This window comes from Sabethes cyaneus, chromosome 2 (assembly GCF_943734655.1).
Source record: "Sabethes cyaneus chromosome 2, idSabCyanKW18_F2, whole genome shotgun sequence".
Lineage (NCBI taxonomy): Eukaryota > Metazoa > Arthropoda > Insecta > Diptera > Culicidae > Sabethes > Sabethes cyaneus.
In genome coordinates this window covers 55023802-55048685 of record NC_071354.1, presented here as the reverse complement: position 1 = coordinate 55048685, position 24884 = coordinate 55023802, and the positions used below count along the sequence as shown (strand labels likewise).

Sequence of the window (24884 nt, the reverse complement as noted above, 5' to 3'; positions counted from 1 at the left end):
ACTATGTTGGTCGAAGCTTACCTCAAGGATGTGCTCGGATTGGTTCTCCCTATCGAGTTTCCGCGCAGTAGTGGTAATCAAACCTGAAAATGGAGTAAAACGTATTCATTAGATACAATCAATACTGAAAACAAGGATTATATTATATGACAATGTCCGTGAGCTTATGACGAGAATCGAGAGCGAAATAAACTTTATGATTGCCCATTATTCCTGGAAATAATTAAGATCGAAATAATTAAATTACAAAGAGGCGGATTATTCCCTTCGCTGTAACCAACCATTCAAAAATTAATATAGTAGGTACAGCCTATTCAATATCTACTATTATTTGTGATAATCAATTTCATCCAGTTAGACTTAATGTGTTGTTAAAAATTTCTGCCTCAATTTAATGACGTTTAGAAAATCATCATTTCAATTGAAATTGAGCGTAAAACAAAGTGTTCCATTAATAGGAACAATATAAAACTGAATGGACTGAGTGTGATGAAGTTCTCTGTATCCTAGCATCATCGGTTGAAAGCTTATTTATTAAACAACACCCGCTCTACACACATGATCCAGATTATGGCGAAAGACACGCATGTCATGTAATGCTGAATAAATAGAAATTAGTTTACGATTATTAGCATTAGGATTCAACGCAAAAATGTCTCCGCACATGCATGACTGTAAATACCAATATTGAAACAACACCAAAACGTTAACATTACAACCAGCTGGTGGTGCTACACGTGTAGGTATGTGAAGGTATTCATTCAACTTTTGTTCACCAACATGTGTGTTATCGCTGTTACTGTAGAAAGTGGTCTCAAATCCACTTATTATCAAGTAAAAATTTTCTTCGTTCATCAACACACGATCCGCACGGGATGAGCTTTCCTTCCGACTCTATGTGCATCTCTTCTCCTCCCGGCTAATGGAATAATAGGGTAAGAGGCTTCGTCTGGATAGGGTTTCCACTGTCAAGTACTTGCTTTGCATAACGTCTTTATAAAAGACCGTTCCCCGTTCCGTTGTTCGTTCGGTGCGGCCATGTACAGCACAATGTTTTTTCCAATATCGATATAAACATAAATCGCTGGTGCACCTGCCGAGGTTACCGTACTGGAGAGGATTTCGCAGGGCTCGAAATTGTTCTAGATACTGATGAGCTTTTGAGTTTATATGCGCTTCCAAGAGTAGTTCAAGTGAAAATATTATATCCCTGTTTTTCGTTAAATTGATTTTACTTACTGAAGAGGGAATTAAGGTACGGGTGGGTATTTCCAGCCCATTAAGCGGTAGCCTGAACAATATTCAACAATATTGAAACTATATTTATTCGAGACAAGATTTTTATACCAGTTGATAGAATAATATTTACTGAATATCGGCGTGTATTTTGGTCTTAATAAAACGCTACTGAATTTGAATTATAGTCGCGAGAAATGATGAAGTCGCTGCGGCTAAATTGTGCTCATTTTCTACAGTGGTGTCTGTGTTTTTTAAATCCGACAGGCCGAAATAGCTAGCACAGCAATTAAATGCTTTTCAAAAACATATCAAAAGAGACAAGAAAAGATAGACCGATGGATAACTTCTCGCTATTGCCTACATTCAGGGCTCATTGAAGATACTTAGTTTTGCAATGACAACAGCTTACTGCTGGCGCTAGTGTATCACTAAATCGTTCATATACACTAGCGCCAGTTGTCACTCAAATACCAGATATAACAGCACATATATTGGTAGTAGTGTAAATAACGCACCATACGCTGGAATTAAAAACAAAATGCTGATAATGGCTAGTGAATGAAAATTGATTTATATTTTCATATCAGAGGGGAATTTTTGTGTTCTTTCGTGATAAAAAGAAGTAGAATTGTACTGTTATAGCATATTCACAGCTATTTAGATTCTAGAATAAGTAAACGTGATCATAATTGTGTGTTTTCCAAACCATCATCAAGAGCGGATACGCGTAAGCGATTGCTGCTAGTTTTTTCAGCCTGGTTACGTGCCAGTGGAAAAACAGTGGTTTTAATGTTTATTGAATAAAATTAAGCAAACTACTTACATTTTCATGAAAATAGTTATAACACATTAAAGTCTAGGAGTGCTACATTCGTTTCAGTATTGTTATACAGCGGCAAAGTTTTTATTTGGGAAAGTGTAGCCAAAAAAGGTAGGGGAGTATCGTCGTGGTTGGGCCACGTTTTGGAATTCGCCCATAAGTTTCGTTTTAAAAGGAATTTTGGAAATCTAAATACATCATTGCAAAGGTCTAAGAATAAGGTATATTTCAGGAAAGTTTTGAACTGATCGCTTGAAAAATAAAAAAGCTATAGGCATTTACGTGAAGACAAAAAATGTTGTCATAGTTGGGCCATGTTGTACAGGTTGGGCCATCGCAGAAAATCTAAGACATACGTATTGAAATTCTATATAGAGACATGAAAAGAATGAATTCCGTGAAAAACGGCCCTAATAGGTACAAATGCTTTATCTTTAATTGCATTTTTGCGAAATTTTGACGATTCTGTAAAATCTATATTGCTACAATCGCCTTTTCCGAAGGGTACAACTACAATGAAAAAAACCCGATTAAATCCACCTAGTGGTGAAAGGAACCTTTGTTATACGGTCTTACTTGCTATTTGAGATAGAAATCGACACGTCTTCGGAACATAATTCATCTATTGGTTGTAGTTGTGTAGTGCGTTAGTTTACATAATATTTTTGAAAATTGAATAAGTTTACAAAATTTGAACAAAATAGGAACACTTTTAAATTTTGATGAAAAAAGGATCATGAAATTGCTGAGTAAGTATAAGTAAGTTGTTATTAATCTGAGTAAGTGCAAATAAAAGTAAGTTGTAAGAGGAAATCTTATCCTTTAGCATATACATTGTCTAGTAAAGGTCTAGTTTATAGGTTTTTGAACTATGCATAGTTTCCTGTAATGCCATTCTATTTGAATCACATCAATAGAGTTTTCTTGAATAATTTTCATCAATTTTTATTAACTCACGCTGTTGTATTTTATACAACACATGTAGGTTTTTCAACGCCATATTGTTATAAAGTTACAAATCGTTGTTTAACTAACGTATATTCTTCAACAAACTTATTGTGAGCAAAATATCATAATTATTCAATGCATTAATAATTTTAATTGTTGGGAAAATTTATGCAGCAAAACTAATAGCAAATGTAAAATGTTTAAAATGTATCCGTCTGCTGATGGTCGAGTAATTCGGAGTCAAAATTAGGGTATTCTTTATAATCAAAGTTCATTTTACAAATTCATATACAATAAATAAGATTTTTCTATCTTCGCTGCAGAGATAGAAGGTAACTGTCTTTAGCAAAATTTCTTGTAATAATATGCTCTACAACTTTGCAGAACACATCAATGTGTTATATTGACACTGAAGAAAAATATTTTTTTTATTTCACTTTTAGGGGGATTAATCAAAATTTAAATTCCACCAGACGATAGAGCTTCCAATTTCAAGAAACTCTTCCAAAGGTTCGATAAACCTAAAACCTTTAGGAAAAACCTAAAAGTTTTTCCAGTCAAAACTCTAGTGCACACGTTTTCTTTGGTTTGGGGCTATTGTGCGCGCGAGTAACTGTGTTACGAAAGTTGGCGCGAGTGTTCGACGGTTAATATCTTTTAACCGGTAAAACCAATTCTTATGAAATTTTGCATATATATTTGTAGTCTCAAAACCTCTCGTTTGATATTAAAATAATTGAAATTAGGTAAATTATCTTGGTTAAAACCATTATAAATTATTGTAAATTTTGGTGTGGTGTATACGGTTGCTCATAACTTTCAAATTAAACGTCCAATCAAAAAACCATTCAATAGTGATCTATTAGGATATATTATCTTTCAAATGAGACTAATAGCGCATAAATCGGTTTGGCCATCTCTAAGAAACAGGCGATAATTATTACCTTGTCAAAACAGGTTTTTTAAGCATAACTTTTAAACTACTTGTTTGTTTTCAATTAAAAATTCCTAAACAATTTAGCTTTAATAAGGGCTTTCATTTGATACTAAGATCGTTGAAATCGGTCATGTAGTTTTGAAGAAACCCGTGTCACGTATTTTTCACATTTTTGCTTATAACTTTTAAACGAAACGTCGTGTCACGAAACAACTCAATAGTGATCTACTAGACAATAACACCTTTCAAACAAAAGTAATAGCGAACCATTCAGTTCAGCCATCTCTGAGAAACAGGCGATAGAAAAAATCATTACATACATACACACACACACAGACATTGCTCAAATCGTCGAACCCTATCGATTGGTATATGTGACTTGGCCCTCCGGGCCTCGGATCAATTTCGTGTTTTTCGACCAATTTTTAAACCTTTGTTATAGTATAACAAAGGTAAAACAACAAAAATCTAGGTTTTCATCGTATTAATTTTGCTTTATTTTATCACATTTTACGTGACTGAAATTCTCTAGCGATTATTGCGCTTCTGCGTTTAAAATTATGGTGGCCCAACCATGACTACTGAAGTGGCCCGACCTTTACAAATAGCGCTTTTTTAGTATTTCACCTTAGCCTTCCCAAATACCTTACTGGAGGGGATTTTTCTATAGTCTTCGTGTGCAGCACAACACACTTCATACATTTTCAAAATTTATTTTGATAATTGCATTTCATGAATCATGTTTTGAAGAAAAGTTCATTGCGCCTGGAAAACTTTTTTTGTAAGATTTAGTCACCGATTTCAGTACGGGTGTTTTGAATAGACGATTGAAACTCATAATATTGTGAAAAGTTAGCTATCACAGTAAGAAGTTTTACAATGGTTGTATCATAGATATCATGAGTTACTAAAACTGTAAAATCGTGATGGCCCGACCATAACAGTGGCCCGACGATAACGACAATACCCTAATATGTGCCGAAATTAGTAGCGTGATGGGAATACCCTTCCGTACCCTATTATTGCAAAATTTCTATCTGTCTGGAATGGTTGCGCTCAAATTTGTGTAACGGCGTGTAAATTAAAGGAGTATAACAATATCAGTGTTTTTTGGAAAACTAAGTTAGTTACAACCCAGCAAACATTTTTGTTTGACTAGCTTCGTACCATTACATAGCTAAACTCCATAGAAGCCGTGAAAGCTTCGTAGTCAAAATAAATGATTCTAGATTCTCGATACTAGAATCTCTGATATCTCGGGACTGAGAAGAGATATACAGTTGCTGTCTTTGGCAAAGTTGTTTATCTGGTCGAGATCAATCTGACAGCGGACAACAAAATTCGGAACTGATACGATAGATGGCGCTTATAACGAGCATATTGATTTTTTTGGAATATCTCAGAATCGTGACGAGATAGAATATTACTGTGTTCTTTGCACTAGTCCCGTGATTTTCCTGTACTCTAATAACCGGCAGCGAAGTCTATCGATAAAGAAGGGTCAAGTTCTGAAGGACGTTTATATCCATGGTTTTGCTTTGCTGATAAATCTAGATTTTACCAGATTTTTTATTGCATGCCAGACAAAGTTTAAAATCTTCCAGATATTTGGTAATGTCTCAGATTTTTGCCAGATTTCTGTTTCTCCTTAGGAGTCATCACTCCTAATTTCAGACAACAGTTTGTATCTGCGTTGAACAAAACTGGCAAGACGTTTCCCGAAAAAGTCCTCCCCATCGGTCAAACTGATCGCCAGATTTTGGCTAGACATTTATTCGTGTGGAGGAAGTGACCTCATTGGTGCAGCAAGCAACGGAGTTTTGCCACCTCCATCGATACATGAAGTTAAAGAAGCCATCTAAAGAACGAAAAAACAGCAGCAAACTATGGTGTGGAGCTAAACCTAATAAAATTGGTTCGGACTAGTTGGCCAGCTGTTGCATCAATTGATCGACAAGCTTTGGGATACGGAACGAATCCGGAGGAATGGAAAGACGAGGTTATTTGCCCCGTCTACAAGAAAAGCGAGAAGCTGGATTGTGAGAACTATCCTGAATGCCGCCTACAAAGTGATTTCCCCTTCCATCGACTATCATCAATAGCCAATAGATTTGTGGGAAATTATCAGCCCGGCTTCACGGAGGGTCGGTCTAAAACGGACGAAATCTTCACCCTGCGGCAGATCCTCCAGAAGTGCCGTGAATTTCGAGTCTCCACGCATATCCTGTTCATTGATTTCAAAACCGAATATGATAGTGTAAACCGACAAGAGCTATGGAAGATTTTGGACCAAAACGGCATTCCGGGTGAGTTTATTAGACCTATCATGGCTACGATGGATGGGATCCAGTGCTGTGTGAGAATCTCGGGGGGGATTGTCGGGCCCATTCTAATCTTGCAGGGGACTTCGACAAGGAGATGGTCTTTCTTGCGTGGTATTCAGTATTGCACTTGAAGGTGTTATAAGCCGAGCGGCGCTCGAAATGCGGGGCACGAAACTGACAATGTACAAATCCTTCATTAGACTTAATTCTCGCTGAAACGGGGCCAATATTGCTGAGGAAGAATGCTACAAGAAACATTCATAAAATTAGGTGTGGAATGACATTTACTGAATAAAACAGCCAGTTATTTGCAGCAAGGTTCACAATTTTCATATAATTATTGTGATATTTCCAAAATTTGCTATGAAACAAACTGCAAACGATATGATTTTGTAAAGAGGATAGATAGGGCTTATAACCCAAGCAACAATATGAGTTTTATTGTACTCTTATGGCGGTTTTCATGACCAATTTTGGTCTTAAATGCCATCATAAGTGGGTAATAAATCCCAAATTGTTACTTGGGAAACGAAGTGAAAAAAAGTTAGCGGCCATCTTGGATTTGGCCGCCATGTTGTATTTTTTTCAAAAAGTCGCCGTTTTCACCATGCCCTGTTCTACTTCTTTACAGAACCGGGCCATTTGTTGGTAGTTTCATGGCAAATTCATGAAATATCATATGATATAGATCTCATGGTTTGCTCAAAATTCAACTTTTTTTTAAACTGTTAGGCCCCTTGGCGTACAAGGAGTCCACTATTTCGAGGTATTAAAAGTGTAATTCTTATTTTTTAACTATTTTCAACCAATTGAGAGCAAAAGTTCCAATATTTGAAGACCTCCTGTCAGTAGTGCCCCCGTTTCAGCGAGAATTACTCTTGTACTTTGGACTTGAAGCTGTAATGCTGATGAATGTGAAGAGTAGCAACGGTGAATCACGAGGTACAGGCATGAAAGTCGAGAGGATGCGGCCGACCGATCACGTCGTAAGGATACCGAAAGACTGTGTAATGTCATACCCAAGCAGCAATGTGAGTTTTATTGTACTCTTATGGCGGTTTTCATGACCAATTTTGGTCTTAAATGCCATCATAAGAGTGTAATAAAACCCAAATTGTTACTTGGGATATGCTCTCTTAGAAAACCCACCGGCGCGGCACTAGAAACAGAGAGACCCAACGAACGAGATGGCTCGACCTGGTTGAAGCCAACTAGCGAGTATCGAGATGCTCAACCAATTGATAACGAATCGCCCAGGACCGACCATAGGAGATCGGAGGAGATTGTGAAAACTGCCATCGGAAAATTAAAATATTCGTTAGTGGCCGGACCTGACGGAATTCCATCTTGTATCCTGAAAAAGTGTTCTACTGTACTCGCTAGACCTCTATCACTGTTGTTCAATGCTTCAATTCAGCAGTGTAAGTTCCCTACTCTATGGAAAGAATCAGTAATGTTCCCTGTACACAAGAAGGGTGATAAGCGCAACGTACAAAACTATCGAGGGATTACATCGTTATGCTCAAGTTCTAAAGTTCTCGAGATAATCGTGAACGACGCTTTGTTCGCTAGCTGCCAACACTACATTTCCTCAGACCAGCATGGTTTTTTTCCAAAACGTTCAGTCTCCACGAATCTCGTCGATTTCGTCTCGTTCTGCCTGCGCAACATGAATGAAGGGGTGCAAATTGATGCAGTGTATACGGACCTGAAAGCTGCGTTTGATCGGGTGGATCACGGCATCCTCCTTGCTAGGCTGGAGAAGCTGGGAGTTTCCGCACCGTTCTGCAGGTGGCTACGTTCGTACCTAACTCACCGTAGGCTAAGTGTGAAGATCGGATCAGAGGTCTCCGACTCGTTCAACAACATCTTTGGCGTGCCACAGGGGAGCAACCTTGGACCCTTGCTCTTTTCTCTTTTTATAAACGAACTATCAGCTCTTCTGCCACCTGGCTGTCGATCTTTCTATGCTGATGATGTAAAAATCTTTAAAGCAATTAAAAGGGACTCCGACTGCATTGAACTGCAACGCCTTGTGGATAAATTTGAAGATTGGTGCTCGAATAACATGCTTACCGTCAGCATCTCAAAGTGCTTCGCCATCTCGTTTCATCGTAAAAATAAGCCCATAGCTTTTAGCTACAACATGGCAGGACATTTGTTACAACGCGTCTATCACATTCGTGATCTTGGTGTCGTCCTGCATAGCGCACTAACCTTCCGCATACACTACAACGACATTATCTCCAGAGCCAATAAGCAACTTGGATTTATTTTTAAAATCGCCAAGGAGTTCCGTGACCCGTACTGTTTTCGATCTTTGTACTATGCACTTGTAAGGTCTGTTTTGGAATTCGGATCAGTGATCTGGTGTCCATATCAACAAATTTGGATCACTAGAATCGAAGCAGTGCAGAAAAAATGTCTACGGTATGCTTTGCGCAGTCTTCCATGGCGCGATCCTAGAAACCTTCCGCCATATGAGGAACGCTGCCGTCTGCTTAACTTGGAGACTCTTGAAAGAAGACGTGCCAACGCTCAAGCCACGTTCCTGGCTAGATTGCTACTAGGAGATATTGACAGCCCCGCTCTTCTGAGCCAACTAAATCTGTATGCTCCTGAACGACCCCTCAGAACCAGGTATTTCCTGCACCTGCAGGGACGGAATACAAACTACGGACTGTACGACCTTATCCGATTTATGGCAATGCGGTTCAACAAACTCTACGTTTGGTTCTATTTCAACATGACGCCTAATAATTTTCAACGACGACTCTCTCGTAGACGATAAATTTGTAATTGTACTATTGTATGTATTGACTGTCATATGTGTTTATATCATGAAGACCACCTTGTATCCGATGATTTTTTTAAAAATAAACAAATAAACAAATATGATCGGTGTTAAGTCAGACCGAACGAAGTAACAAAATTCTGATTTCGAGAAAAACGAATTCAAAGTTGGCTACTCTGTATTTAAATGACAAGTGAGAAGTTAGACTTAAATACTGAGAAGTGAGAATTGAGCAGTGAAAAGGGAACAGCAGGAAATGAGAACTGGGAAGTGAAAAGTAAGAAGCTGGGAAGTGATGAGTTATAAATGTGAAATGAGAAGTGAGAAGAAGTGGGAAGCGAGAAATGTGAAGTGAAAAGTGAACAGAGAGAATTGAGAATTCAGAAGATGAAGGTGAGAAATAAGAACTGAGAAGTGAATTGTGAACAATAAGAAGTGACTAGTTCAATACTACCGTCTGCCGGGGTGAGATTGTACCAAAAAAACATAGGTTTTTGTTCTTTAGCTTGTTATGCACGTAATTTAGCGATTGAGTTGATTTAAAGCCTGCCAATATATACTTAAATGTTTAGTTAACAACTGCCAGAAATCTGGTTTAGTTACAATGGCCATTGCTAATATTAAAATTACATGAACTTTGGCACAATGTCACCCCCTACAAGGGGGTTATGGTTATGGTTAAGGTGCAATCATAATCTTAGATTACAGCTTGGTTCAACTCATGCACCTTCCAGTATTGGACAAAAGGTAGGAGTCAAAATGACTACTTGTCAAGCATAGCTACCAATACCCCTCCCCCTTCCTTTCCGCTCTTCCCCTCCTTCTCCAAAAAAATTTTCATTTCTTTCCCCTTCCATCCCTTCATCAATTGCAGAACCATCGTTTCAAAAAAAATATTAATAAGTACGTAGTTTTCAGACAGCTACTAAATATGTAGTAGCGTCTCCAGGCTTTAGAAATGGGAAATAAAGGGGGTGTAAAATCTCAGAAGACTTATCTATGTGATCATGCAACAAAGTTAATTATTTACTTCGTTCGAGATTCTGCAGCCAGAGGACATGCAATCAGCCTAACCTTTAAAAACGACAATATATGTAAAGCATATTTGTCTCATATTAAAGTGTTAAAATGAAACTTTTAGAGGAAAAGTAACAGTGAATTTTAATTATTTAGCAGACTTACGATACTGTTTACTATTTAAACGATAATGCAATCTAAATTGTCAAAATATTGTGTTCCCTAGTAAACAATTTAAGTGTATTGACGTACACTGACGCATATTTGTTGTGTATGTGAATTTCACACGCCGAATCGATCGTTGTAGTTTGGCACAATCTCACCTCGTGGAGCTCGGAAAGTGCAAAACTTAAAAAAAATTTTTTTTCGTAATTAAAAGCCTTCCTACGCATAATAACCTGTCAATATATTGTAAATGAATACTTTATCTTACTGTTCGCTAATATTATTTGTGTTCCATTCCACGTTATGAATAAATATGTTATGTTTCAAGTCATGTTGAATTTGAACTGGCAGTTTGCACAGATATAATCTATTTCTATAAACAAACATTGTTGGTTTTTGGCACAATCTCACCCCTGTGGCCCAGTGTCACCCCGGATGGCGGTACTTTATTTCACTTTTATGTGCATTACTCGTACGTAGTACATGACTGAAAGAAATATTTTCCTACTGATTGAAACTTTTTACTTTGTCGGCTGTTAGATTCGTAATTATTACTATTCTTTTTCCGCCTTTTTACTGTCAAATTTATGAACGTGCCATCACTAGGTGTAATATTTTTATAAGTATGTATATAGTTGGCATTTTGAAAGTTAAATGAATATGTCCATTACTGAGACATATACAAAAAAGTATTTTGAGGATTTAACTCGCAAAGAGTCACTAATTGAGAAAATTAAATTAATTTTTCAGCCGATGCTTTCTCTATTCGGTAGGTGTACCACATTGGACTGCGCACGGTAGGCGCCTTGCTCTGCATCAAAACCGAGGACGGTCATAGGCTGACCGACCTGGTTATTTACCGACCGGGTGAAAAAGCAAATGCATTCGGGCGGGTGGGGGTCCGGGCAGTGTGCAGTGTGCAGTGTGCTGGCAAAAGAAAACTGTTCGCCAGCTTTCACCTTTTCCTATAGTCAATCAATCTTTCACTGCTGCAAACTGCCCGGTACTCCACATGGCTATTGTTATCGTATCGCCTCGGTAGCGTCATTTCCGTGCCGATCCGGTGCTGGCTTGTGCCGAAGCACTGAAGGGTCTGTTGATTGTTGATAGTGCTCTTGAAAGTTGTCATGAAATCACACTACAATAGCACTTGAGCGACGACAGTCCTACCAACTAGACCGAGCCGGACTGGACCTGGCCGGTTGGTAAGCAAGAATAAAATTTGCATCGGCTATTCGCAGAATCCAACATAAACGGGTTTCAAGTGAAACGACTTGCTCAATATTAATAGCTTATTGTCCTGTTGACTTTCATAGGAAAATAATTGAATTTTAAATGTGTTCTCTATCTTGGCAGCCGTGTAACCGATTGTCGTTATCTAGCAGGTGAATTCCCGAAGAATAAAGGGCGATAACAATACGCTGGAATAATTAATCGTCGGGAGTTCCGTACTCTCGACGGTACTTACCACTTGTGCTGTTAATGGCGAAGTAGCCCGCTTGATTGCCGGAAATTATACGGTAGGAAATCTGCTGCAGTGGGTCGATATCCCGGTCCTCGGCAATCAGCTGGAGTACTTTTTCTCCATTCGGACTGCTTTCCTGTACGGACGGATAATAGACGGCTTCCTCCGTAAGTGGGACATTATCGTTCTCGTTTTGCAATTGAATGAAAACCTAGATGAAAAAGGGTAAAAAAAAATATTATCAGTCCAATTACTAGTAGTTCGAAGTGTGTTGTTTAAATTGTCCATTGGCATTGGATGTTGTTCAACTATTTCAATTATAGAAAGCAGGAGTTAACGAATTGGTTTATGTTTTTTCCAGTCCAATCATATTATTATCATCAGCAGTGCACGGGAGGGTGCTCGGCACATATTCTCATAAGGAAATTCCATTACTGCCATTGACAGTGCACATTCCTGACAGTGTCTCAAAATAATGGATAAGCCAATGCGCAGCAATGTGCCACCGTATCGTTCCGAAGGGGGTTCGTACTTACCTGAACACACGAATGCAGCGGCACCACCGCCTGATCCTGGGCACAAACCGTCAGCCAGTAGTTGGGTTTAGACTCCAAATCCAGCGAGGACAGCGTCCGTATGACACCTGTGCACGTGTGAAAGAGAATGAAAAGAGCGAAAATTTTTATCAGATTCAATAAACCTCAATCATGCTGAGCCATCTCACACACCGGGAGCGGCTGGCTGCTGGTAAGGAGCATTGTGGGTAACTGTGTGGTGATGGGTACGAGTCAAAATTGATTTATTGCATTTTCTATTACCGGTCGTTGATGTGAAAGTTTTCGCGAAATGTATTGCACATAGTTGCACAGTTGGAAAATTTATTCACCCATCGGAATTTCGGGCTTAGTTGTGCGCAGCGAGTAATGTTTTCCCGGGTTTCAAAGGGGGATTTGCAACTGAGCTTGCTTGCAGGTTGCGACCGGAGAGACAGAAAAAGAGAGAGAGAGAGAGAGAGAGCACAGCACAATCCGTACTAAGCGAATCCAAACAGGCAGGAAGTAGGTCGTGTTTTCGGGATAAACTCACTGGCATTGATTGATGGGCATCATTGTTCGGGACGCGAAGCAGAAATGCATCCGATAAAATATGGCGATGAAAAGCAGTTCGCATTAGGCAATCATTCAGTGATTTGCTTTGGGAAATAGAAAGATGGATGCGGGAAAATTTGGGAATGTGCAGTTTTTAGGGGAAAAGTGTATAATGTGCCCCCCCTAAGAATAAATGGATATATCTCCGTTATACTTCCCCAAATTAACGTTACAACTACGTGTATATGTTGGTACTTAAGCTGACAACCAATTGCAATTGTTTATTTCATTTAGTATTGTGGAATAAACATGCTAGGAATTATTTAATAAAAGCACCTAAATGTTGTGTTTCTCGTCTGCGCGGGGTAAAATGCCCCACCTGCGGTATAATATGCCCAATGCGGTAATTTGAGTATTTCTACCAGTGACAGACCAACTCTATTTTGTAGAAAGTAAAACTATTTCCTTTGTTTTGCAAAATATCGTTATTTTATGTAAAATAAACCTAGTTTCGGCCTTCTGGTGCACTTTTTCTTTTCTGCATGGGGCACATTATACGCAGCTGTGGCGTTTTGTACCGGGTAGTTGAATTACCTAGAATTTGGACGTTGGTAATAAATTATTCCCACCACGGTTACTCTACAATACTAATTGAATTAAATAATGGCAATCGACTTCAACTTAGATCTGTTTACATAGTTTTAAAGCCACATTTGCAAGGGGGGCAAATTGCACCACCGCAAGTGGGGCATTTTGGCCTGCTTTTACTTATTTGAAAAAATATTAAATGTTAAAGCAAGTCAAGCGTTTCATACCGTTATTTTTAGCAGGGATGTCATTTTGAAGTTCACTTTACGCAATCGAATCGCAACAACCGGTTATTTACAGATTTTGACAAGAAAATAGCTTATGGAAATGACGCCAAAAGTTACATCGGAAGCTGCTCAAAAACAAATTTATTTTTGTTTTGTTTTTACAGCATGTGACAACTGTCATACTTGCATAGTAGGCTAGTTCCATCAAATACTATGGTTTCTGGGTGGTTTTGCATTTTAATTTCGCTTGTTTAGCGAAAAACGAAGGGGGGGCACATTGGCCACGGGGGGCACGTTATACATAATTCCCCTATGTGTTGTTTGCAGAGCAGCGAATGTTTATGGTTTAATAAAATCTTTTTGATGGAACTGTTATTTGTCTATCCAAATCGAGTTTGGAGCGTTTCCGTTATAATATAAAAGTTTGCAATTTTTTTCAATTTGTAGCATCAAACCAGACGTGTAAAAGTACTAAGTTTATGGTAGAACTGATGTATTTCATTGCTTTGATAGAAGTTGAATGTTGAATCTTTCTGTACGGCAAACCTGCCACGAAAACTTTGCAATAATAAGGAAAAGCGTCATGCAAGGCTTTTACTGCAATCAATCGCATATCTCGACGACAAGCCTACACCCATCGAAAGCAGATAGCAGTTCAATCAAGGATTCTCGTTCTATCAGTCGAAGAAGAGCGACCGTCCTCTGTCGCTCTATACGCTAGACGTGAGCATGTCGAGTGCTGGCAATGACAAAGGAAATATAGCAGAACTCATTTATTTGACTCCCACTTTGAATACGACGGCAAAAATGCTCAGCCGCTAGGATTCACACGATCAAGGCAGCCGTCACTTCCATGGGTCATCTACATATATTAACACGTTTAGGCAAAGGCTCAAACGACGGATGCAAAACCGCCGAACGGACTGGACGTAAAAAAAAAGTGAAATCTAACTTGGCCAACAGAAGTTAAGGGGTTGTGTTCCTGACCGTGGATGGTTACAGTTTGGTTTCAGAATTAAGCGATTTGATTAAAAGTCGTACAATATTCTATTTAGAATCGGCAATTCAAAGACGGCAAACATCCACTGTTAGGAGGATTACCTTTGGTTTTGTTAGCCGCGTAGGACTCGCGTCTGGCACTGCTGCTGCTGCTGCCGGTTGTCATTGTGATCAACTTTTTGCCATATCACAGAGAAATGTTGTTCTTTCCGTTGAATGACCGACTTTTTCTGTCCAGCTCAGGGCGCAGCATTGCTTGCACAGGCACGATGATTGGTTAGCGGTGCTACAACAGCAGCGGGGGCTTTCCATGTTGGGTGACGACGGCGATGACGGTGTTTCTGTGGCAGTTTATTTACACCCACCGCACGCACCGTCTTCCATAAGCCAACAATGTTTTTGCTTATTCAAAAGTTGAATCGAATCCTTGACAAAAAGCGAAGAAAACTACCGATTTCCAACCAACCAACCATCGTTTATCCCTTCCGGAGCAGGAGAACAGCAAACTCGTGACAGCATAACCGAATAGCAAGGATATAGTTCTCTCTTCTTGCTCGAGTCAGAGCATTTATCTCTGCAGATAATGTGGGATAATGTATTATCATTATCAGAATCACATAATGGTGCCTCTTTTTTGTCAGAGACGTCGACCGAGCGGACAGCAGTTGAATGTTTGCCGCCTTGTACGGAACGGTCCGACCGACGTGGAAGATTATGTAAAAGAGGAGATAACATGAGAACGGTATTGAATGGGCCATCATTGTAATAGTCATATATTATTATTGGTCCTGAGAGACCGGATCCGGAGTGCACACACTGCAAAGCAGGACGGTCCCCGGGAGCCAATTCCGGTCGTCGGAGCTGCGATAGCTAGTGTGGTGTAACGACGTATTCTATTTAAAATTACGGAGGGATGCTTTGAAATCGATCGAATGAAGAATGATAGTAATTTTTCCATTACAGGGACCAACAATTGTAAGAAAAGGATAAGCCGGGGATGAAACTTCTCTTGCGATATATTACCTTTGGGGATGAAATGTTATAGCCGAGCGGAAGATGATGGGCTATTTGTAAGCACGTCGTTGAGTGTTCCTTTAGATGGGACGATACTGTGCTACAGTTGACCTGTTGGCTTCCGTAGGTGTCATATCCAGCTGTGTGCTAGTGACAGCTGCCTTTGAGCTTTGAGCAATGCTAATTTAGTTGCGCAATAAATGGAAACAGTGATGACGGTAAGGGATGCTTAGTGTTATCTTAGAGCTGTCGTTCCAAAAATTGAAACTATTTGTGCTACTGATCTTTTCACAATCACTTTTGTTGACATGTAAACTGCAGATAGTTATAGCAAGTTTATGTATATGCATGATGCATTAAGCTTTAAAAATATATTAGATGTGCAGGTTAAATATATATATATTTTTGCATTTGAATAATTCCCAATGACGTTAAACGTAAGTAAGCGGCTTGCAGTAAGACACCATCTCTTCATCTCTGTTGGATCTCAAATCACGTTTGCACTTTCCAACTTCTGTTTGATAATTGCCTAATATTTTTTAATTGGACAGAATTGAGGGCAGTTGAGTGAATCGATGTCCTTTTTGAAGAAATACCCCGTTGTTTCGACATCTCTGTAGTAATTCTCCGCTGTCATTGCAATGTGCATTGATTATACAATCTGTGTTCCATGTGCCCGGGTAAAACCTGTTGTAGAATAACAAGCTTTCCACATTGCAATGACACAATCCACTTGACAAAAGAAATATTTCTATACGTTCTGTCCTGAAGATGAGGGGATATTTCTTGAAACGTCGACTGTAAACGGAAAATAAATATTTTAGCACGTAAGCCGTAACCGAAAGCCAACCCAAAAATTTTAAAGTACGTAGAAAGACACAAACAGAAGAAGATGCAGCGGAAACAAACATTTCGGGAGAAAAAGCGCTACCTAGAAGAGCAGGAATATGCAGAGATGGAGCGGCTGCATTGTTCTCAAGAAACGCTAAAGTTCTACCAGAAACCAAATGGATCTCGCAAAGGCTTTGTACCGCAAGCCGAAATGTGTCGGGATAAGAATGGCAGTATTTTGACGGACGGTCGTGAGCTGGCCGATAGCTGGAAGCAGCACTTCGATGAACAGCTGAATGGCGCCCAGGCGGAGATCCCAGGTGGCGAAGAAAGTGATTTCGACGGTGTTGAAACGGGGAAGAGGCGAAGTTAAAGAGGCCATCATGCAGCTAAAAAAAAATAAACCATCTGGGAAAGATGGCATCCGTACGAAGCTTATTAAAATGGGACCTGAAAAGCTGACGCTTTGTATGCACCAACTAATTATTGGAATTTGGGATACGGTATAGCTACCGGGGGAGTGGAAAGATGAGGTTATCTGCCCGATCTACAAAAAGGACAACAAGTTGAACTGTGAGAACTATCGTGCGGTCAACGTACTTAGTGCCACCTATTAAGTGCTTTATCAAATCATTTTCCGCCGAGCATCATTACCCAGCCAGAACCAACTCGTATAACAAAGTACAAAAATTATCGTAAATATCTCTTAATATACTCGGAGTAGTAACTAATGCTTAATAAAGTGCGCCCAAGTTGATTTTCTGTCGTATGTAATGACAGTAACTGACACACATACGATATTCAGCACAGAACCGTATAGCAGCATGGAGCGAGCCGGGCTTAATCGGATAGTATTGTATATAATTACTTATATAGCTGACACGCGTATATTTATTCCTCATCACGTATATCGCCTCCAAAATAGTACGAATATGCCAGTTTTGCCGCATCAAATACGATTTATTAGCATGTATATATGTACGTAATGCTGATTTTTAACTTTTTTATACATATGAAAATACTAGCTGGGTAATTGCGAACAGATTTATGGGAACTTATCAAGCCGGTTCCGTCAAAGGTCGGTCTACAACGGATCATCAGATCACTGGGGCAGATACTCCAAAAAGGGCGAAAATACAGAGTTCATACGCAACATTTGTTCGTTGACTTCAAAGCCGCATATGATACCATCAACCGGAAAGTACTACAGACGAAAACAGCTTCCCCAGGAAGCGCATCAAACTGATTTAATCTACGAAGGATGGTACACTGTGATGTGTTCGGATTTCGGGTGGACAGTCAATTTCATTCGAATCACACAGAGGGCTTCGTCAAGGTGATGGTCTCTAATACCTGCTGTTTAACATAGCACTACAAGGTCTTATGAACCGAGCGGATATCAACAAAACAAACCCGATCAATTCGTCTGCTTTGCCGATGACATGAACATCTGTGGCGGTGGCTGAACAGTCTCCAGACTAAAGCGCAAAGCAGAAAAAAAGGGTTAAAGGTAAATACGACTAGAACAAAGTACATGCTAATATATTTATTTCGTTAAAACAACCAGTTTTCCAAAATTGAAAAATTTCGATGTCGCGTCAATTTTATCCACCTATCATATAAATATGCACTATGAAATTTAATGGGCATATGCTGCAAACCAACGGCTGCAATTATGGCGGTGGTAGCTACCAAGCAGCGAAATTCATAATTGGTCTTATTGATGCTTTCTGCACAATGTGATACGATTATTTAAGCTAATAACCTGATTTCTAAAGAGGTTATAAAAACCTTCTTGAGAGTGGGCCCGTCGCCTCAGAGGGCTAGGGCAGCTTTATAGCGATCATCAGGAAGTTCTGGTGGAGTTCATAGTTTTGTTATTAGTTTTATGAAAAAAAAAAGCAAAAGCAAAGCAAAGCTTAGGTGCTAAATTCCGTTACCGAAACTTGAAGTTCTGTTTTTATACGACAGACTTTGCAGCCAGCTGCTAGAGTACAGGACAATTGCAGGGCCAGTTGCTACGACCCTATTGAGTCTAACAGCCTCTCCCAGCCGAGACTCGAACATACGACGACTGGCTTATTAGGCCAGCATCATACCTCGACGCCAACTGGGAGGCACAAGTGGTTTTAAAAAATTGGTAATGAAAACCTCCACAGGAACGCAATAAAACTTAGAATTGTTAATTGGGTTACGATGCTTGCTATGATCCTGTCGACATACTATGATCATGTATGCTGCTCATGGTTTGAAAACGGTCGATCTAGCCAATTTCGACGACTTCGCGATTTATGAACTTGACAACGTTTGTTTTGATTTGTGTTGTTCATACTGTTAGACACCTTGAATTACGTTTATGAACATAACGAGTGTGTTAAAGTTTGGTGTAAGAAAGTTTATGTTTAGTGTCCCTTCAATGTTGTGGAAACAATACCCTTTCTTGTGTCAAGTGTGTTTATTTTGTGATGGGCTTTAGCATCGATCTTCGTTTTTTCCGACCAGCAAATGTAATGTCAATGTCAATGTAATAATCTAGTCCTGATACTGTCGATTACTGCATGTAGGTACTAACCTTACGCTTGTTGTCCGTATCACTAGTTAATAAGATAGCGCCCTACTATACTAATAAGCTTTTAAAGTTTACTTTTAGTTAGAAGTTTTATCACTGCAATATTAATTGTAAGTTTTATTACTGTGATACAACCTGTAAGTTTTATATCAACAAGGAAAGTAGCCAACAACTATTCTTGTAGATTCACTTACGAGCTCGACTAAATATATTCAGTTTTGTTTATCTTTTCCACCACTGACATTTTAACAACGTTGCCGACGCACGCTGACTGCACGTCATGCTCGTCATGCGAACAAGAGTAGTACACGAAAGGTGCTTACCATCGCTCCAGTTGGATGTGTTGGTGCGACGCAACAAAGGGTTGCGACAGGCAGTCTTAGAACGGAAAACTAATTAATTAAATAATCAAGTGGTGTAACGATTTAGCCAGGATGTATGTGCAAATTATCCACAATTTTTTTTTTAAACATAGTGAGTTGTTCTTGGTTTCATAACAAATCGATATTAGAATAATTTTGTTAATAATACCATTGTTATATATTAAAAGAACTTAACATACTGGCCTCTTCTACTATTGCATTGTACATGACAGGCAACCTCGAGCTGTATATCGAGGTATAACCGTTCATAACCTCAATTGGTTCGATGTATCCGATGCGATTATTGTAATATATCATTTTTAGGACACTGGGAGTGACCACAAAATATGTTTCGTGAGCCGAAAAATAAAAAAGCATCATCAGCAACGTGGGCAGCTAAAGTTTTTCAGTTAGCAGCTTCACATAAAATTCGTACTTTTGAAATACTTGCACTACCGGTAGCAATTTACGTTTATCAATCGTATCCGTATGCACTGAAGGACACCAACTAGCACTGCATGCATTGAATTATGTAATCTACAATAATGGTGAATCGGTTGATTGTAGTTCCAGAAGCCAGATAGATGTGGAAATAGTTTTTTTTATAATAAAATGATAATTATAGTCGAGTGTTGAGCAGTCGTGTCAAACGGAAATAAAATACAACTAATACTACCTATAAACTACGTTAGACCATCCATGTGTGCGGCACTGAATTCTGAAAGCCACAAAACACAACAACTGAATAATTTGATAAGGGAGCTTAGCAGATTATGCTGTTGGCGCCATTCATTTGCCGTAGATACCTATATTTTCACTAACCGCAAAGCGATTGTCTTCTAATTCAACATTCTCGTTCTACAATATTCAACCCTTCTCCGACGAAGCAACCGGATGCTGCCTCAAGAGGCTCATTTGTTGAATCAAAAGCCCATCCTAGAGCGCTGCGGTCTTTCACCCGTCTCCGGCAACCAGCAAAATACTTACAATATTAATACCTCTGACAACGACGTGCTACATTCATACATGACAGCTCTTCCCTCGCCACTATTCTTCCGGGGAATGAATGGTCGTCACTTTGGTTTGATACGTCGGGTGCGAATATCAACGCTAGATACAGGATGCTCATGTGTAGGACCTGGTTGATGCTGTTTCTACCGGTAAAGTACGACCACCACTACTTGTTACAATCCTTTCCAAAAAAAACACACAAGTCAATGATACTTAACTTCTCGACGAGGATGAAAAACAATCACTCAGCAAGTGCACGCGAAACGCAGCCCAACACCAGAAACGGTGAAGCTAATGGAAACAACCATCGCATTGTTATATGCCTGCCAAAACAAAATGCGCTCACCGGTGCGGTGTGCCATCCTCCTGGCGCGTCGGCCAGTCCGGTCAGGATGTTCCCCCAAACACGCCAGTTCAGTTCAGTTCAGTTCAGGTATTTGTTGGATGCAGCCATTACCTGAGCAGACGGCGAGAGCTAAAGTAAGACGGCACAGTTTGCTGCCTGCCTGCCTGTTTGCCTGCCTACCAGCGACCGATGATGAAGGTCGTACCGTAATAGTGCTTGCCACGTAGCGCTCATTTCGCATGCTACAGGACGCGCACCACCAGGAGCGACAACAACGCAACAGTAGCAGCAGCAGGAAAAGCCAGCGGCACGATATGGAGAATTATTGAAGCATACGCGATATTCTCATCCGTTTCGTTCTTCCGAAACACGTCACATTTCACTTTTCCCTGAAACATGAGGAAAAGCGCGATCCTATCTCGACACGACACGCCCTGAGTCAACCGACGTACGGTACGGACGCGGACGCGGAGCAGCTTTAGTGCCATCAAATGCAACCAACGAACGAGCTCCTTACCTATGGCGAAATCGGCTTATGAATATGTATGCTGCTAGAGAGGTTGTTGGCACAGTTTGTCGGTGGCGTAGACGGGGTCAATTCGAAAACTTCCTCCGTGCTCCTCCGAAATGGCTTATCAGTTTTTGGTCAGGTTAACACATCGAACGCGGTCACAGCTTTAATCAAAGCATCTGACATGGACTAACTTCGCCCATAATACTTATATGTAAAGTCGTGAGAATTATATTCAGTTTGCTGGGTCTGCCTACGTTCCCGCCTAGATTGGAACGCGTAGCGCGGAAACCTGCAACTAACATCGGCTACAAAAGGGCAGAATAAAAAGCTTCAAAAAATTATACCGAAATAACAACCGCTTCAAGTTGTTAACATTATTATACCACCCGCATTACTCATCGTTTCCCTCCTTTAGCGCCGATAACAAGTGCCCTCATTACCGGCTGCACCTTTACATGTGAATCCTCTCACGGCGATGGGGCGGAAGCATCCGTACTAGTGCCTGATGATGACGGTCTCAAGCGAGTTTCGAAGTCCATAATAATGTTTACCGGCTTTCTCTAGGCAGGCACTCGGTTTCGGATTTTATATCGAATTATTATTCCCCGTGCAAGGTGGGTGGTTGAGTGTAATAGTTACAGTTTCGGATCGTAAAACATGAAAGCAGGAAAGAGTGCACAAAGCACTTGTATTGTACATACAACTTTTTTTTCCATGAGTCATTTGGTATGCATAAGGACCCTTCAATAAGTGTCTTTCGTCAGAATTTACACACGAATTCTTCATTCTTTTTTTTGCCACCGTAAAACCATATTTCTGCTTCTGGAAAGTGCTCTAAGGTGGAACTGCACGAACTTTCGCGTATCGCACGGTCACAGCTGGCAGCCAACCAGCAATGGAACTGAGGCGGCCCCACATACATACGTGTTTGGGGCCGATGAAGGATGTAAAAAGCGCCTTATCTTTTGCTACATGACAGCAGTTTTCGGCGCGGGTGCGCGGGTACCCGACGGCTTTCTTTGTTCCGGGTTTTTCCGGAAGCGCGATCTGAAAGACGCAGGGAAACGAAAATCATCCACGACAGCCTCCCCGTAACGTGACTAAATTCCCGACGCGAAGGATTTGCATACATTTGACAAAGAAAAATCCACGCGCAACGTTTTGAAACAAAAGAAAAACTAATTTAGCTCGTGTGTTGTCACGGGATTCGGCAATTTGTGACGATCTCATTTTCGGCAGAAAATGTGCGTTAGTCACGGGAAATTGAGAAATTTTCAAGAAAGATGAAACACTAATGCTGCTATCAGTGGATGCAAAGTGAATTATAATTTATGAAAGTAAATGTGGGACGGGTAATATCTTTATTTATTCATGCTGGTATCCGTTTCTTCACAAGGTTGACGAAATAAGTACACGATGTGTGAAATTTGCACAAAGAAGCACTTTCGAGACAGATCCGTTTCTTTTACGTTGGATTAAAACCAACTATAGTTAAAGTGTAAGATGTACGTCGATACTCGTAGTTAAATCACTGATTCATAGTTGTTGTAATCTTTTTCTTTTTTTGATATCTCCAACTTTTACTCAAGCAAACCTGAAGTTAAAGCAGCTCAGACTGACTGGAAGCAACCAGGCTAGAGGAAGCTAGAGGAAGACATTTCTTCTTCTTTTTTCCTACAGTTGGGCACATTGTTATCGGCAGATTAATGTGGCTTTATATACATTTTTTAATTTCCTTTTCTTGCACCGTCTCAGTCATAATTTTGCCAACTATAGAAAATAGTCGGGGATTATCCCCGGGAGCTCAGTGTTTGCCATTATTACGGCATGACGCGACAAGGCCATCCTCGTAAGAAGAAGATGATTCCCTCTGCGGAGCGTTATAAGTCTATAGACAGCAGCTACTGCCATACAGGGTGTTTGAGTTTACCAACTAATACAAGTGTTGCTATGAAAGTTTGCCGTTATTTTTTATGCGTATAGGGCGTAGTACTTGGAGACTTTCATAGACTAACTGAATTTGTCCAAAGAGGTAAATTTATCCTATTTGAAAAATATGGATTGGTATTGATAATCATGCCTATATGGTTTGGGATTTACATTACATAATTTAAAAAATGATTTACTGATATCAAATATTGACAATGTGCCTAAAAGTTTTAATCACTGAATATCAATGGTATAAATTGTGTACTGTTTTCAATTTTATTTAAACGGGTGTCCTAAAAAGTGCGGTTTTGGTTTTCACCATCTTCAGAATGACATCGAAATTTGCATTTGGCTTCTGTTTCCGAAATAGTAACGCAAAAATTAGTTTAGATGTCGCTGCTCTATTCTGCAAGAAAGCTTGCTCGCATTGATCTCAGAATGCATTGCCGGGCCATGCGAGAATGAATGAATACACCGAAACCGGACATGTCATTATGGGCCAGAAATCAAAATTCCGGGACAAAAATATTTGCGGTTTAACGCCATGTCTCAGCTCAATGTGGTCTTCGGCAACTTTTCGAATGAAAAAATGATGCATCTTTTGAAGGAGTCGTCTAATATTTAGGTGTTACTTTAACAACAATTTAAGTAATACTTTTTGAGTAATTTTTTTTTCACCTTTTTGGTTTCAAAATATTAAAGATAAATCAATTTTAAGTAATTATTCTGAAAATTTCAAACTTCTACCACAGACTAGCAAACGTAACGCTTCGAATAAATTTTCTAACAAAACATCGTTTCAATGACACCCCTAAAACTGGTAAAAAATACTAGCATCACCTGGTGCAGTCTTCGCGCTGCGCAGAGTAGGTTGCTATAAATTTAGCAATGCAATAAATTTACTTATATATTATCTGACAACAGCGCCAGCGCAGGCGACTTGCGTTCTCGCGCAGCGACGGTTGTCTGAGTCTTGACTTAAGAGAAAATTTGAAATAATCGTTTTTATTGACGATGGAATGAGGCTCCAGTGTTACGTCTGTTAGTCTGTTCTTCTACCTTTTACCCATTTCTAGCAATAGACCTTTGTTTATAAACGATCCCTCAAATCACATTTCTTCTTGTAACATGTTTATTTCAACAGATAGCTCAATGTGGTTTTCTAGAAAACATTTTGCACATAAAAAAGAAATATTTTTGCTGAAGACTGTTTTGCTTTATCTGTATTAATTAATAAGATATAACTGATTTTAGGTTAAAAACCGTCTGATTTGTGGGGTATTGTTGAAGCTATCTGTCCAAATATTTATTTCAGAGAAAAGAGTTTACGGTGATCCCATTATTCTGAAAATGGCTAAAACTGCATACGTTAGGCAGGGCATATTGCTAGAATGTCGGACAACTACCCTGTAAAAATGGTTTTCGCGTTGAATCCGGCAGGAACCAGACGTAGAAGGGCACAGCGACTGAAATGGCACGACCAGGTGAAGTGACATCTGGCGAGCACTGGGTACCCGTGGAACTGGAGACCGTGGACCGAACTAGAAGGAAGAATTACGTTACACAAGCGTTGTAATAAGTCGGTAGGCTAACTAAGTAAGTCATTAAGCGATAAAGTTCTTGGGTAACTCCAGAGGATCCATCAACAGCGGTAGCACTGCAGCAAATGGACGAAAGACAATGCTTTGTATTTGATT

The 24884-nt window shown here is 39.7% G+C and overlaps 1 protein-coding gene across 1 annotated transcript in view; it reads right to left on the bottom strand.

Moving 5' to 3' along the window:
- Window positions 1-24884, bottom strand: part of LOC128738251 (fat-like cadherin-related tumor suppressor homolog) — a 589652-nt gene that overhangs the window by 119523 nt on the left and 445245 nt on the right. The window contains exons 5-7 of the mRNA XM_053833248.1: window positions 12246-12352; window positions 11713-11920; window positions 22-83 (exon numbers count right to left, since the gene is read on the bottom strand). Of these exons, the coding sequence (XP_053689223.1) occupies window positions 22-83; window positions 11713-11920; window positions 12246-12352 (377 nt within the window). The remainder of the gene's footprint in view (window positions 1-21; window positions 84-11712; window positions 11921-12245; window positions 12353-24884) is intronic.